Genomic DNA, 16,110 nt, shown 5'->3' on the forward strand with positions numbered 1-16,110 from the left:
CTCACACCTTGCTCACCTTGATGCTGTGCAAACCAAGGCCTTCAAATTCATTGGACTCTCCCATGATGAAGCTGACTCTCTGGGCTTATCACTTTCAAATCACAGATATGTCGGTGGTCTCTCTGTCTCATACCACCTCATTTTGGTCTTGCACCCTTTGCCCTATCTGTGCTCTGTCGCCCCCCTCCCTCCTCCATCCAGGTTTCGGGAGGGTGCACGTGGTCTGTCAGTGATCTCCTTCTGGTGTAACTTTTAAAATCCAGACTTACTGCTCACCTCCGCTCATTCGTTCCTCTTTTTCCTGTCTGTAGAACCAACTTCCTCAATCTCTTTCATCTCATTCTTCTCTCCAGGGCTTCAAGATGGCTGTTCACCAGTATCTCCGCTCACCCCCCCCCCCCTGCTCCACATCCATGATGTTTTCTACCCCCATTTACCCTCCCTAAACGCACCTCTGTCTGGGCTTCAGTTTTTCCTTCCACTTCTGTGATTTAGACTCTGTGGCTGTGTCCATGCTGTTCACCCTCTGCATCCCCTCTTTCATTCTTTCCCACATCCCATATCACTCCAAGTCTCACGATATTTTATTCCTCATCCCTGTGCTATTGACATGTTGCGCTGACCTTATCTCCACACTGTTGTTTTCATTCTGATAATTAATCTGTGTCAGTTAATTAACTGCCTTGAACAGATCCACTTTTTTTTTGAAATCCCCACTTCTTTATTCTTTCCCGGAAGTTCTAGCAGTGTCCATGTGTTTTATACCTTTCCCACCCCCCCCCCTCCCCCCCACCCTCTTCCCATGCCTCCTCCCCCCAAGCTCTCTCCCTCCCACGGATCTTCCGTTGTCCCTGTTCTCTGCTGTTGTACTTGTGTGCTTCCCTCTCTCTCCCCATCCTCCCGCTTCCTTTATTGTTTTGTGTGTCGTTTTTTTTTGTGTGTGTCGTTTTTTTTTTTGTGATTGATGTTGGCTCTTACACGAGCCTCGATCTTGTATACAAAAAAAACCCCCCCCCCCCCCCCCCCCCCCCAAAAAAAAAACTGGCTGTTAAATTTTATAATTGACCATTGTGTTCTAGTTCCTCCATGAGTCTTGACATGAAAATTGACCATTAAGTCTTGACATTCCAACAAATAGGAATAAAATTAAGAGGAAAATAAAAAGCGACTTTACATGGCAATAATGTACAGGACCACTGAATATACAATGTTACTGAATTTCCTGTTTGAATGGACCAATGTAGCATGACATAGGTGGCATAGAAAAGAGGGAAAATGTGTATTAGTTGTGCACACGTGCACTGTATTACATACAGCACCTCGCCACCTTAAGCATAATGCCAAAGACCTTCAACCACCACCACGTATTCAAAGGCAACACACAGAGCAAAAGAGAAAAAAAAGAAAAGCCTCTACAAACAAAGCTTGAGAATTAAGGGACAAGTAGGATAATACAAATACCACATTCACTCTCCCACGACAAACCTCGGGAGACGATGGCTGGACACTTTTGAGCATTCCGGATATGGATTCAGTGAGGCAGCGTGCGGCCTGAAGCAATGCTTTCCCATTACCCCCTTCCTCATCCAGAAGTGCAGAGAGAAGACGCACGCCACGTGACATCTCGGTCAGATTGGAAGAGATTGTCACCACAGCACAGCCTACTGCTGTGTAGTCTGTGTCAGCTGCATCACCTGCATTGGGGAAGGGGGGGGAGGGGGGTGTCGATTCACGATCACATGGCTAAGGACACAGTCGGTATCTACTCACCCTATTGGTGGTGAAAGACCCAATAAAAAAACAGGAATTCCTTAAACTATAAAGGATCTTTTTTTTCTTTTCTTTTTTTTTGGATACTGAATCGAGGCTCGTGAAAGAGCTAACATTTATTTCACAAACAAAACAACCAGACAAACAAAATATACAAAAAGAGGGAGCGGAAGACAAGATGGGGAGAGAAGGGGAAGCACACAACCACAACATTTGAGAGCAGGGAGAAGTGTGGGAGGGAGAGGGCTTGGGGGGAGGAGGTGTGGGAAGGGGGGGGGTGGGGGGGAGAGGTATAAAACACAAGGGGACCGAAATTAGCGGGGGTAGAAAAGATCAAGGTTTTGGATGGGGGAGGATAAGAGATGGTGGTGAACAGCTGTTTTAAAAGACCTGGAGGGTGGAGTGGGATTGAAGAGAGTGAGGGAGTTTGTTCCAGAGGCGGGAGAAAAGAGGAATGAAGGAGTGAAGGTGAGCAGAAAGTCTTGATTTTGGCAGTTTAACCATAAGAGGGTTGCAGGCAGATCTTGTGCGACCTGTAGGAATATTTGGGGGACAGAGCCCAGAGAGAGCTGGGGGGGGCAAGGCCAGAGAGGAGTCGGTAGAAGACGGAAAGACCACCAACCTGCCTGCGGTGAGTGAGTGAAAGGCCCTTGGAGTTAGCTTCATCGCGAGAGATTCCAATGATTCTGAACGCTTTGGTTTCAACAGCGTGAAGACGAGCTAGGTGTGAGGCAGGAGCACCAGACCAGAGGGGAGAGCAGTATTCCATAGAGCTGCGGATGAAAGCCTTGTATGTGGTGAGGAGCTCAGGTGTGCCAAGGAAGGACCTCGCACGACGGAGGATGCCCAGTCGGCGACTGGCTTTGGAGGCCAGATTTGAAATGTGGTTTTCCCAGGAAAGATCATGGCAAATAGTGAGGCCCAAAAGCTTGAGTGACAGAACTTCATGGAGAGGATTATTCAGAAAGTGGATGGGAGGGTTGTCCGGTCGGTCTTTTCGGAGAGACATCGTAAGAGTGTGAGATTTATCAGGATTGAAAGACATGTTCCATTTGTTTGCCCAGTCTGTGATTTTGTCCAGGTCTGCAGAGAGTGAGGAGGCTGCAGACTGCCGATCTGAGGGATGAGGAATGAAGCGACAGAGAGTAGAGTCGTCAGCAAAGAGATAGAGAGGATTTTCAAGAGAGTCAGAGAGATCATTGATGAAGACCAGAAAAAGCACAGGGCCCAGAACACTACCTTGGGGAACTCCAGACTGAACAGGAAGAGGAGATGAGAGAAACCCATTCAGGGCCACACGTTGACTACGACCAGAGAGGATGTCCGCCAGCCATGCGTGGAGATTTCCATGGATACCAAAGGAGAGTTTGGTGAGCAGAGCAGGGTGCCAGACCGTATCGAAGGCACGTGAAATGTCAAGGGAGACAGCTCTAATTTCCTGTTTGGCGTTGAGGACCTCCATCCATTGTTGAGAAAGCAGAAGCAGCATGTCCAGAGTAGAGTGACCATGTCTGAAACAAAATTGATGATCAGAGATCAAGCCATTGGAGAAGAGGAAAGATTTCATATCTGAAGCAATGATGGATTCCATGACCTTGCTGATAATTGGGAGAAGGCTGATTGGTCTGTAGTTGCTAGGATCTGTTTTTGCACCTTTTTTGTGCAAAGCGGTGATGTTGGCTGATTTCCAAGCAGATGGCAGATGACCTTGAGCAAAAGAGAGGGTGAAGAGAACAGAAAGAGGGAGTGAAAGAGCGGAAGAACATGATTTTAGGACCCGTGGGCTGATGCCGTCAGGACCAGTTGCAGAATCAGAGTCGAGGGTTGACAGAAACTTTTCCACCTTGTCAGGAGGAAAGGACACAGAGTCCAGGAGCAGCTGGGTACGACTGGGTACGGTGGGTACAGAGAGGGATGGGTTTGGGACACAAGATTTAGAGGTAAACATAGAGTTGAGGCATTCAGCTTTTTCACGTGCGGAGTCAGCCGTTAAGCCGTTTGAGGTGAGGGAGGGGATGGAGGGGGAACAAACACCAGAAACAGATTTGACCAGACGCCACCAGGATTTGGAAGAGGGAGACAGATAAGAGAGTTCGGTCTTGAGAATGGTGAGATATTGTTTCCTGGCTCTCCTGAGGGTGGACACACACTTGTTTCGGGCTTTGTGAAAGGAAATGAGATTTCCTTCCGTTGGATTTGCTTTCCAGGAGACGAAAGCAAGTTGTTTCAGGGCAACATCCTCACCACAAGATTCCGTGTACCATGGACGGGAGGAAGGGTATGACAACTGAAGACGAGATGGGATAAATCTGTGCATGAGAGAGAGCAATTTACTTTGAAAGAATTCCCAGGATGAGTTGATGTCAGAGGCGGTATAGATGGGAGACCAGTCCAGATGATTGATGGCTGCTTGAAGACCGTGCCAGTTGGCCTGAGTGAAATGCCAGACTCGTCGACGCTGAGGAGGCTCTCTGAGAATGGTCAGAGAGATGTCCACTTTGACAAGCACATGATCAGATGAGCCGATTGGAGCAGAAGAAGAGCAGCAGACATTTTCAGGGAAGTTAGTCATAACCAAGTCCAGAAGAGAAGATGCTCCGTTGACTGAGATCCGGGTCGGGAAATTGACAGATTGTGTCAGTCCCAGAGAGTCGCAGAAGTCCTTTGCTGAAGAGCCATGGCTGGTGAGAGAGGTACCCACACCCAGCCAACTGGCATGGTGACAATTGAAATCACCACATATGAGGAAGAGAGAGTTGGGATGGGTAGATAGAAGTTGGTCCATATTATCAGACAGCGAGATGTAGATGGAGTCATCACTGTTTGGTGGACGGTACAACACACATATGAACAAGAGGTGGGAGCGAAGGGGAAGCCGTAGCAAAAGGTATTCCTGGGGGTGAGGTGGAGAGAGGGCAGTGCAGGGCGAGTGAGGAAGAGAGTTTTTTATAAAGATAGCAACCCCACATCCAGGACGAGGCTCAGGTCTATCATACAGGAGGAGGGAGTAACCTGGGAGAGATACCAAGGAATCAGAGACATCATGAAGGAGGAAAATTTCTGTTAAGCAGATCATGTCTGGTTTGTCAGAAGCAACCTGTATGGAGAGATCAGTCAAGTTTGAGCGAAGGCCCCGGATGTTTGAGGTCCATACCGTTAATGAAGAGGAAGGGGGAGCATCTGGTACAGAACAGGGGGGGGAGGGGTAGGGAGAGCTGTTGAAGGTGTGTCAGAGATTTCAGAGATTTCAGAATAGCTTGGAGAAAGGGAAGAATGGGGCGGACAAAAGGTTTGATGGAGATTGGGTGAGGCACAGTGAGGTGTTATTTGAGGAGGGGGAAGAGCGAGGCAGAAGGTTGGGGGAGATGAAGGTGAAAGTTGGAAGGGGGAAGAAGCAGGGAGGATGCTTAAGTCTTGGCAACTTGTCTGATTTAACAGAAATTGGGATGTCTTTTTTTCACCCACCAACAACAAAATCAAGTCCTTTTCAACAACTGTGCTGTATCAAGAAAGAATCAATTTCATTTACAACACTGTACCACCATAATACCCATATACCACCTCCAAATTTCACCCACAGTAACTGCATCCAAAATCTGCCCACAGTAACCTCCACCGAACAGCGTCCATGGCAACTACCTCATTATGCCAGAATCTACCCTGCCCGGACTAATGTAACACAATAAATTTACAATTGCTTCGCAAGGCCAAACTAGAGGTTCCAGGGAACCTGAACTCAACTGGTCTATATCAATATAGTTAGAATATGCATAATAGAACCACAAACTATATAGTTTATATGTGCTAAAGAGGTACAGTAATGTTCAAGGTATCTCATGTTGAAACAGGAAACAAGAAAAAATTGTGTTTTAAGCAAAGCAAAGCAGATTTGTGACATTTAGAGCGTAGACGTCAAATTGTTTACAGACGACAGACAGACAGACAGACAGACGGACGACGGGCACTGGGTGTCGACAAAAACTCAGTTGGATATAGTCCAGTTGAGTTAAAAATTGTAAAATTCACTCCAATGATTTGTGGTTGTGTCAGTATGGTTGTTTGTGTTTGGATCTATGTCACAATTTGTGGTTACATCAGTAAGACATTTTGTGGAGTGGTTAATGTGGTGGTGGTGGTTATAAGTTAGACAGTTTTCTGTTTAGTCAGTGAGGTGGTGCTGGTGCTGCTAGTGGTTAATGTCCGAGATGATACGGATGCTCCATGTCAGCAGAGCAGGTTGTATGTACCCGATGTGAGGTTGACAATGGATGCCGTGCTGGCGTTGATGGCGTCGAGCTGGGAGTAAATTTCATGTTTTGCTTCCTGTATTTTATTTTTTCTCCAGAGCATCGAGGCCTGGATGATGAAAAGAAATGATATTTTACGAACACTGCTTGTTGTAAATTTAACAAGAACCAAAATCAGATCAAGCTGAATGTGCTCAGCACCCATAGAGTAGAGCGCCACGACTCACCTGGTCCTGACCTAGCTGTGGCAGCACATCCGCTTGGTACATATCGGTGCTGGCCTGGCTGACGGCATGCATGCTCGAGGTTATTGTGCCCAGTAGCACCTGCTGGTTGCTTGACTGCAGCACATAAGAAAAGGGAAAAGACAAACGGATAAATGACAAAATGCAACCGACATGTAATACAATGAGGAAACTGCAAATGTTAAACTTTCAAATACTTTGCTCGTTTTTTATTTATTATCTTTAATGTAACTTGTGCAATAATAACAGTAATATAACAGCAATAACTAGAACGGCACTCAGTAGAGAGTATGGTGAAGAATGGTGAAGGTGAAGAATGGTGAAGAACTCAATGGTGAAGAATCACTTTTAAAATTCCACTAGCTGGATCCGGATCCGGATCTTCACCAAAGTCAAATTGAATCGTCCTTGTCAGACACCCAACCTGTCCAACAAGTTTCATTCAAATCCATCCATAACTTTTTGAGATATCCTGCTCTGTATCGTTTTGGCCCTATCTCCCAATGATGAAGAATCACTTTAAAAATTCTACTACATGGATCCGAATGTGGATGTTCACCAAAATCTAATCATTTCGTCCTTGTCACATACGCTACATCTTTGCCAAATTTCGTCCGAATCCATCTACAACTATTTGAGATATTTTGTTCACAGAAAAATGGACAAACATACGGACAGACAAACAGACAGGGGTGAAAACATAACCTCCATCCACCTTTGGTGGCGGAAGTAATAACGTTCTGGGCGGAACAGAGCAATGAGCTGGGAATGAGGTTGACTGTTGATGACATGCATGGCCAATATATATATATATATGTGTGTGTGTGTGTGTGTGTGTGTGTGTGTGTGTGTGTGTGTGTGTGTGTGTGTGTGTGTGTGTGTGTGTGTGTGTGTGTGTGTGTGTGTGTGAACAATCAATGCAACAAGAAACACCTGTCAGTCATTTGTTCCAATGCTTATGCTTTCCAAAAATGGGGGAACTGAATATACAAAGTGCTATTGTTCTAAAATGGCAACATATACCTGCAAAGAAATACCAAGAAATAAAATCTGACCTTCTCTATTCTTGCCTCATGTTCATCATTTCATCTCAAATCCAAATTTCTTGAGTTTTTAGCAATAATAACAAATTTGACTTCACTGTTCAAATACTTATGGAGGGCACTGTATAACCCTGTTAGCGCTACCTCCAAGACAGGCCCTTGCATTATGTAATCCCGAATTTAATAATTCTTACCCATCCCCAGCACCTTACATTTATTTATGTTGAACTGCATCTGCTAATCTTTTGCACAATTCTATGAGAAATCTCAACTTACCTGAATCTGATCAACCTCCCTCCACAACCTCCCTGGTATCTACCTGACCTCCAAGCTTGGTGATATTTACAAATTTATAAAGCCGACTTAACCCCATTATTCAACTTGTTGATGTAAATTATGTCATTAATCCAGTTTCCAATACAGTTAGTTACCTGATCAGCAACTCCACAAGCCCTCACCTTGGCTAACAACCTCCTATGTGGTGCCTTGTCAAATGCCTTCTGAAAGTCTAGAAATACTATGTCCATTGCACTTGCATCATCCACCCAATCAGAAACTGCTTCATCGAACTCCATTAAATTTGTTAAACATGATCTCCCTTTTTGTAAATCCGTGCTGATTACCTCTGATTAGTTTGAAATTATTTAAATGGTTCCCTATCCATTCCTTAATTAATGCCTCCAACATGTTCCCCACAACTGAAGTCAAGTTAACTGGTCGATAACTCCACAATTCTTCTCTGGATCCTTTCTTAAATACAGTAGGTGTTACATTACATTTGCTACTCTTAAGTCCTCTGGTACCTGTACTAACTCCAAAGAGTTATTTCAGATATCCGCTAATAGTCCTGGATGCCTGTTATCCAGCCTTGGAGAAATATCATCCCTTAACGTTTGTCGTGCTCTTTCTTCATTTTCTGTACACCAACTTGAATCTCTTCTAAAAGGCCTTGCTATAGATACTCTCAGCCATTGGAAGTTCCTCTGACTATTCCTATGTAAATGTAGAAGCAAAATAAATATTTAATGAGCTTGCCATCTCACCTTCATCATCCCCCAATTCTCGTGTGCTATTTCTCATTGGGCCCACACTCCTCTTAACCCTAAACTTACTACATACACATAAATAATGTCTTGCTGTTATATCTACCATATACAACACAATGTCAGTTTGTGTGTTTGTACAGATGTCTGTCCCCCTTCATAAGGATAGGTTTTAACGTCCAATCTTTTAACACGAATGTGTGTTCACTACGGTCTGTGTTTTGAGGATAAAACAAACTTGAAAAACATTTTCCATAAAAGAGTAATTATGTCTCTTCTATTGGAATTGTAGACGGTGGCTTGCAAAACGAGCCTCAAGGGCGGTGTACAGAAGCGTTTTTTTAAATAACAATATGTACAAGGTGCAGGGAGGTGACATTCGCTGAACGTGATGGGCAACGCATGCAGGGTAAAACGAGCGTTCATTTACTTCCGTATGATATCTAATAAATAAAGAAGATATAAGCACATCTAACACTAGGCCAAGGCTTCAGACTTTGGTACGCTCACGAGGCTGCACTGTCGAATAAACTGTTTCAACCCGTAATTTTTGACGGGCTTTTTACTAGTGTTTAATATTATTTGCTATTTCCTTTTTTTTCTCTTTTTACTTGCTGAGTTATTTTCTTAACCAGTCTCTGTTTCCTCCTATACAGATGTGAGTGAGACTCAAGTCCTGTTATTTTGTACTCAATGGATGCCTTCTGCTTATCCTTAATTACACTGCATACCTCCTCGCTTTATGCCTTTACCTTTACACCTAACTGGAATATAACTACTCTGTGCCCTACACAGCTGTTCCATGAAGGTTGTCCATTTCTCCGATAGAGACCACTCACTCGTTAACTTCACCCAATGTAAAGCTCCCGAGTCACTTCTCATTGCCCACAAAGTTTGCCCTTCTAAAATTCAACATCCTTAAACTGCTATCCCAAACTTCAGATCTCAACAATAGAGGTCTGCTTAATAAATACATTGTGGTCGCTTATCCCCGGATGTTCTCCCACCTTCACCTCCTCGACCATATCGAGATCATGAAAAGAAGAAGTCAAACGCTGCACTCATGGGCTTCTCTACAAAATGGGTTTAAAAGCAATCCTCGATAAGAGACAGAAAATCCTCATGTGCTCTCGCTTTCCCCTGTTCCTGGAACCAAACTATCCCTGGAAAACTAAAACCCCCCACAATTAATACTCTTCCCTTATCACATGTCTTTTTGAATTGTTCATGTGTCCTTCTTTCCTGCTCTACCCTAACACCAGGAGCCCTGTAAAAGCATCCCTACAAGTAACTTACCATTCTTACAATCTCCATTCTCTATCCGCACAGAACCCTCCATTAATTCCCTTCTTTATGTCAAGCCTTTCTCTCTATACAATCCTGTGTTTCACCCAGATTACGACACATCCTCCATTTTTCTCTTTCCTATCACACCTATAATCCCCAGTAGCATTGAATTACTGCCCTCCAGTTGGATTGCTCCCTACTCCACGTCTCACTTACCCCATCCATGTCGTACCCTTTGCCATCCATCCTAGCTTCCAGCTCTACCATCTCTCCATTCAAGCTTTTTTTTTTATTTTTTATTTTGTTGTATACAACATCGAGGCTCGTGAAAGAGCTAACATTAATCACACAAAAAGACAAACCGCCACACAAAACACAAAAAACAAGGGGAGCGGCAGACAAGATGGGGAGAGAGGGGGAAGGACACAAAAGAGAGGGGGAAGAGGGGGAAGGACACAAACACAACATTTGAGAGCAGGGACATCGGGAGGACTTGGGGGGAGGTGGGAGAGGATTAAAACATATGAACACTGCAAGGACTCTGGGGTGAATTACCGGGGGTAGAAAAGATCAAGGTTTTCGATGGGGGAAGATAAGAGATGGTGGTGAACAGCTGTTTTAAAGACCTGGAGGGAGGAGTGGGATTGAAGGGAGTGGGGGAGTTTGTTCCAGAGGTGGGAGAAAAGGGGAATGAAAGAGTGAAGGTGAGCAGAGAGCCTAGACTTTGGCAGTTTAACCATAAGAGGGTTGCAGGCAGATCTTGTGCGACCTGAAGGAATATTGGGGGGACAGAGCACAGAGAGAGCTGGGGGAGCAAGGCCGGAGAGGAGTCGGTAGAAGACAGAAAGACCACCAACCTGCCTGCGGTGAGTGAGTGAAAGGCCCTCGGCGTTGACTACATCGCAGGAGATTCCAATGATTCTGAAAGCTTTGGCCTCAACAGCGTGAAGCCGAGCAAGGTGTGAGGCAGGAGCACCAGCCCAGAGGGGGGAACAGTATTCCATTGAGCTGCAGATGAAAGCCTTGTATGTGGTGAGGAGCTCAGGTGTGCCAAGGAAGGACTTCGCACGACGGAGGATGCCCAGTCGGCGACTGGCTTTGGAGGCCAGCTTGGAAATGTGGTTTTCCCAAGAAAGATCATGGCAGATAGTGAGACCCAAAAGCTTGAGCGACAGAACTTCTTGGAGAGGATTGTTGAGAAAGTAGATGGGAGGGTTGTCCAGTCGGTCCTTTCGGAGAGACATTGTAAGAGTGTGAGATTTGTCAGGATTGAAAGACATGTTCCACTTGTTTGACCAGTCTGTGATTTTGTCCAGGTCTGCAGAGAGTGAGGAGGCTGCAGACTGCCGATCTGAGGGATGAGGAATGGAGCGACAGAGAGTAGAGTCATCAGCAAAGAGATAGAGAGGATTTTCAAGAGAGTCAGAGAGATCATTGATGAAGACCAGAAAAAGCACAGGGCCCAGAACACTACCTTGGGGAACTCCAGCCTGAACAGGAAGAGGAGATGAGAGAAACCCATTCAGGGCCACACGTTGACTACGACCAGAGAGGAAGTCCGCCAGCCATGCGTGGAGATTTCCATGGATACCAAAGGAGGAGAGTTTGGAGAGCAGAGCAGGGTGCCAGACCGTATCGAAGGCACGTGAAATGTCAAGGGAGACAGCTCTAATATCCTGTTTGGCATTGAGGACCTCCATCCATTGTTGAGAAAGCAGAAGCAGCATGTCCAGAGTAGAGTGACCAGGTCTGAAACCAAATTGATGATCAGAGATCAAGCCATTGGAGAAGAGGAAAGATTTAATATCTGAAGCAATGATGGATTCCATGACTTTGCTGATAATTGGGAGAAGGCTGATTGGTCTGTAGTTGCTGGGATCTGTTTTTGCACCTTTTTTGTGCAAAGCGGTGATGTTGGCTGATTTCCAAGCAGATGGCAGATGACCTTGAGCAAATGAGAGGGTGAAGAGAACAGAAAGAGGGAGTGAAAGAGCAGAAGAACATGATTTTAGGACCCGTGGGCTGATGCCGTCAGGACCAGTTGCAGAATCAGAGTCGAGGGTTGACAGAAACTTTTCCACCTTGTCAGGAGGAAAGGACACAGAGTCCAGGAGCAGCTGGGTACGACTGGGTATGGTGGGTACAGAGAGGGATGGGTTTGGGACACAAGATTTAGAGGCAAACACAGAGTTGAGGCATTCAGCTTTTTCATGTGCGGAGTCAGCCGTTAAGCCGTTTGAGGTGAGGGAGGGGATGGAGGGGGAACAAACACCAGAAACAGATTTGACCAGACGCCACCAGGATTTGGAAGAGGGAGACAGATAAGAGAGTTCGGTCTTGAGAATGGTGAGATATTGTTTCCTGGCTCTCCTGAGGGTGGACACACACTTGTTTCGGGCTTTGTGAAAGGAAATGAGATTTCCTTCCGTTGGATTTGCTTTCCAGGAGACGAAAGCAAGTTGTTTCAGGGCAACAGCCTCACCACAAGATTCCGTGTACCATGGACGGGAGGAAGGGTATGACAACTGAAGACGAGATGGTATAAATCTGTGCATGAGAGAGAGCAATTTACTTTGAAAGAATTCCCAGGATGAGTTGATGTCAGAGGCGGTAGAGATGGGAGACCAGTCCAGATGATTGATGGCTGCTTGAAGACCATGCCAGTTGGCCTGAGTGAAATGCCAGACTCGTCGACGCTGAGGAGGCTCTCTGAGAATGGTCAGAGAGATGTCCACTTTGACAAGCACATGATCAGATGAGCCGATTGGAGCAGAAGAAGAGCAGCAGGCATTTTCAGGGAAGTTTGTCATAACCAAATCCAGAAGAGAAGATGCTCCGTTGACTGAGATCCGGGTCGGGAAATTGACAGATTGTGTCAGTCCCAGTGAGTCGCAGAAGTCCTTTGCTGAAGAGCCATGGCTGGTGAGAGAGGTACCCACACCCAGCCAACTGGCATGGTGACAATTGAAATCACCACATATGAGGAAGAGAGAGTTGGGATGGGTAGATAGAAGTTGGTCCATATTATCAGACAGTGAGATGTAGATGGAGTCATCACTGATTGGTGGACGGTACAACACACATATGAACAAAAGGTGGGAGCGAAGGGGAAGCCGTAGCCAAAGGTATTCCTGGGGGTGAGGTGGAGAGAGGGCAGTGGAGGGCGAGTGAGGAAGAGAGTTTTTTATAAAGATAGCAACCCCACCTCCAGGACGAGGCTCAGGTCTATCATACCGGAGGAGGGAGTAACCTGGGAGAGATACCAAGGCATCAGAGACATCATGAAGGAGGAAAGTTTCTGTTAAGCAGATCACATCTGGTTTGTCAGAAGCAACCTGTATGGAGAGTTCAGTCAAGTTTGAGCAAAGGCCCCGGATGTTTGAGGTCCATACCGTTAATGAAGAGGAAGGGGGAGCATCGGGTCCAGAACAGGGGGGGGGGGGGTAGGGTAAGATGTGGAAGAGGAGGAAGAGGTAGGGAGAGCTGTTGAAGGTGTGTCAGAGATTTCAGAATAGCTTGGAGAAGGCGGACAAAAGGTTTGATGGAGATTGGGTGAGGCACAGTGAGGTGTTATTTGAGGAGGGGGAAGAGCAAGGCAGAAGGTGTGGGGAGATGAAGGTGAAAGTTGGAAGGAGGAAGAAGCAGGGAGGATGCTTTGAGGAGGAGGGGTGAGAGGGGAGTCTAGGAGGGGAGGAGCGAGGGAGAGTCTCGGAGGGGAGGGGTGTGGGGGGAGTTTAGGAGGGAGGGGAGGGAAGGGGCAAGGGGGGAGATTTGAAAGGGATGGGTGATGGGGAGGATTTGGAGGGGAGGGGTGAGATTGGATTTTGAAAAGTGTACGATTCATGGGAAACGAACATTTTTTGCAAAATGAGTTTGAGACCTTCGAGTCAAAAATACGTTTGAGGACACTGGAGGAGGGATGGAGTTCTGGATAGTTTAGGGAATGTAGAAAGGAGGAACTGTAAGAGATGGTATTATATATATTTTTTGGAATGAATAGATTTGGTGAGCAAGACGAAAGCATCCTTTTGTAGGAAAAGAAGAAAAGGGTGTTATAATATATGAGAGAAAATAGTTGTTCAGGGGAGAGATTATACATTTCTAACCGCGTGATCGCGAACGAAGAACGAACGAACAAAAAGAACAACAAATAAACGAATAAGACCTGGGAAGGAAATATTTTTTTGGGGGTTTTTTTGTTTTTGTTTTGTGAGTAGAGATATTAAACAAGGAGGTATGGGGTGAACGACTGGTACGAAACAGAGAACAAAAATAATTTCAGCGCATTCGACGAATCGCTGAGAGAAAAACAAACCACAAGGTCGGAGACGGTACGGTAGTCTAAGCCTACGAGTACTAGGCCGCAGAATACTCGATACCATTAACCGACGATTGTGTATACATGTACGAAAAATTAGCACCGAAAATTTTCCAAAAGATACGCTATAGGTACATACACCGAAAGATAGATACAGTCTCGACAAAAACACAATTGAGAAATATCACTTAGCTTCGAAAGCGTGAGCGCATGGAACAGCTTCGAAAAGACGTGACCTCGCCGTGATCTCGTGAGACTTCTAAAATTTCGAACTTCGAAGTTCGAACTTCGCGAAGCTTCGAACATTCATATAAAACACCTTCAACCTTTCCCTTGCGTTAACCACCCCCAGTCTCCAACCCTCCAACCACATCCTCAGCTTCTAGTTTTAAAAAGTCCCAATATATTTTGGCCCAAAGGACAAAGCACACGGTGAAACACATACACCCTAGCCCACAGGGCCAGAATAAGTGGTCATTTCATCAACATTGAAGACCACAGGCCATCATCATCAGATGAAGTGGCCTTCCCCCAGAAAGTGAACTGACATGTTGTCCTATGAGGGAGTATATACCTCTAGCATCTCTTAACTGTAATGGTGATCATGAACCCGTATGCCACACCAGTACTTGCTTCGAGATGTATGTATCTTGCATACTGTATATAGGTCGATAGGATAAGGTGGCACAGCACAAACGCTACAATCACAATAATATATACGTAGGTGAAGTAGAATCCATATGAACAACAGAAAATTGTCCTTGTCTGCTAAAGGCTTCTCTCTTTCAAACTCCACTTTGATATGAATGGTTAATCCACTACGTTGTAGACTTGTGTTTGATGAAGTCATCCTCCTGATGGCTTCTTTGAACATTTTGCAGCCATTCCTTTTAGGCCTTGGCCTGAATAAATTCGGGCTCTATAACAGTTTATCATGGTGATTTTACTTTACAAAAACCAAAATATCATCAGTCATCACTATCCAAACTGCTAATGAGATTTTGAAGCACCACACATCCTTGTAAGAACAATAAAATCCTTTCTTATGGTACGTGAATTCCTCAAAGTGGAAATTGCCATGTTTTTCATCGATGATCCCTTTTCTCTGTTTTATCGGAAAACCAAATAAAGATAAAACATGAATGAAGTAATTGCAAATATCATGCAGGACGCACCATCGGGGGCAGGTGGCCATGATGCATCTGTCCGCTCACGATGAGTTGCTGGGAGCCAGGCAGTGTACCACGTGTAAGCATCTCGGGTCCCCCGGTGCCACGCAAGATGGCCGGCAGTGCCACAGATCCGTGTTCTACCCTCCCCATGTGGTTGGACTGCTGCTGCATGATGGTGGACCTAAACAATGAAAGAAAACTTGTCAAAAACGTACCTTGCCAAGTCCTAACTAAGTGCTGCCTCCAAAAGGTGAACATCCAAACAAATGGTCCTCTTCAGAAAGTAATTTCCACTAAACAAAGTGGGCCACAGGGAAGTTAAAAAAACCCCCACATACTTCTTAGGTGCTACCGAGTCTTCCAACATGGTCGATTCTTCGTCACCTTCCATCCCAAAACGGTCTTTGCTCTTTTTCTGAAACCGGGAGAAAATAAATAAACTTTTGAAATGGTTCATGGACTTTTCGTTCACGTCCTTGTACGTACAAACAAAGCCTCCGTGCATGCTTGCCAGACTGGCATACGCACACACCAGGAGGTGGGTGTGTTCGCCATTACAATCCGTGCTGTTAAAACAGCAAATTTAAACCTCAGTATTATCACAAAACATTAACCACATGGTGAGCAAGCACCTCCAACTGCTCTCGGCCAACAGAGGCACCTGTGAGTCATTTGCTCTTTCATGTGATAACGGAAACTCTAACCCGGACAATCATGGCTTCTTTGTCACAAATCGTCCTGATCCTGTGTGATTGCAGAAGATGGAAATTTTCAACATCTTCAATCCAAAATCGTCAACATTTTCCATTTTAATTAATTTTCTGCTACAAAAACAGCAGCTTCCTGCCCTAACCACTGCCATGGGTGGTACCTGCTAGCCACAGGTGAGAAGCATGCCTGGCATACGATGTGCTTCTTACAGCGCATGAGGTGCAGATTAAGACTCATCGGACACTGAGGCTTTCCCATCTTTAGTGGTGTACTC

The 16,110-nt window shown here is 45.4% G+C and overlaps 1 protein-coding gene across 4 annotated transcripts in view; it reads right to left on the bottom strand.

Annotated features, from left to right (window-relative positions):
• The window catches only part of LOC137418572 (talin-1), a 212,189-nt gene that overhangs the window by 59,496 nt on the left and 136,583 nt on the right, over window positions 1–16,110 (bottom strand). For all 4 annotated transcript variants that reach the window (XM_078771335.1, XM_078771336.1, XM_068104670.2 and 1 more), the window contains 5 exons: window positions 15,464–15,540; window positions 15,129–15,306; window positions 6,245–6,358; window positions 6,018–6,126; window positions 1,486–1,694 (listed from right to left, as the gene is read on the bottom strand). In XM_078771335.1, the coding sequence (XP_078627461.1) occupies window positions 1,486–1,694; window positions 6,018–6,126; window positions 6,245–6,358; window positions 15,129–15,306; window positions 15,464–15,540 (687 nt within the window). The remainder of the gene's footprint in view (window positions 1–1,485; window positions 1,695–6,017; window positions 6,127–6,244; window positions 6,359–15,128; window positions 15,307–15,463; window positions 15,541–16,110) is intronic.

Source organism: Myxine glutinosa, chromosome 2 (genome assembly GCF_964187855.1).
Source record: "Myxine glutinosa chromosome 2, kmMyxGlut1.1, whole genome shotgun sequence".
Lineage (NCBI taxonomy): Eukaryota > Metazoa > Chordata > Myxini > Myxiniformes > Myxinidae > Myxine > Myxine glutinosa.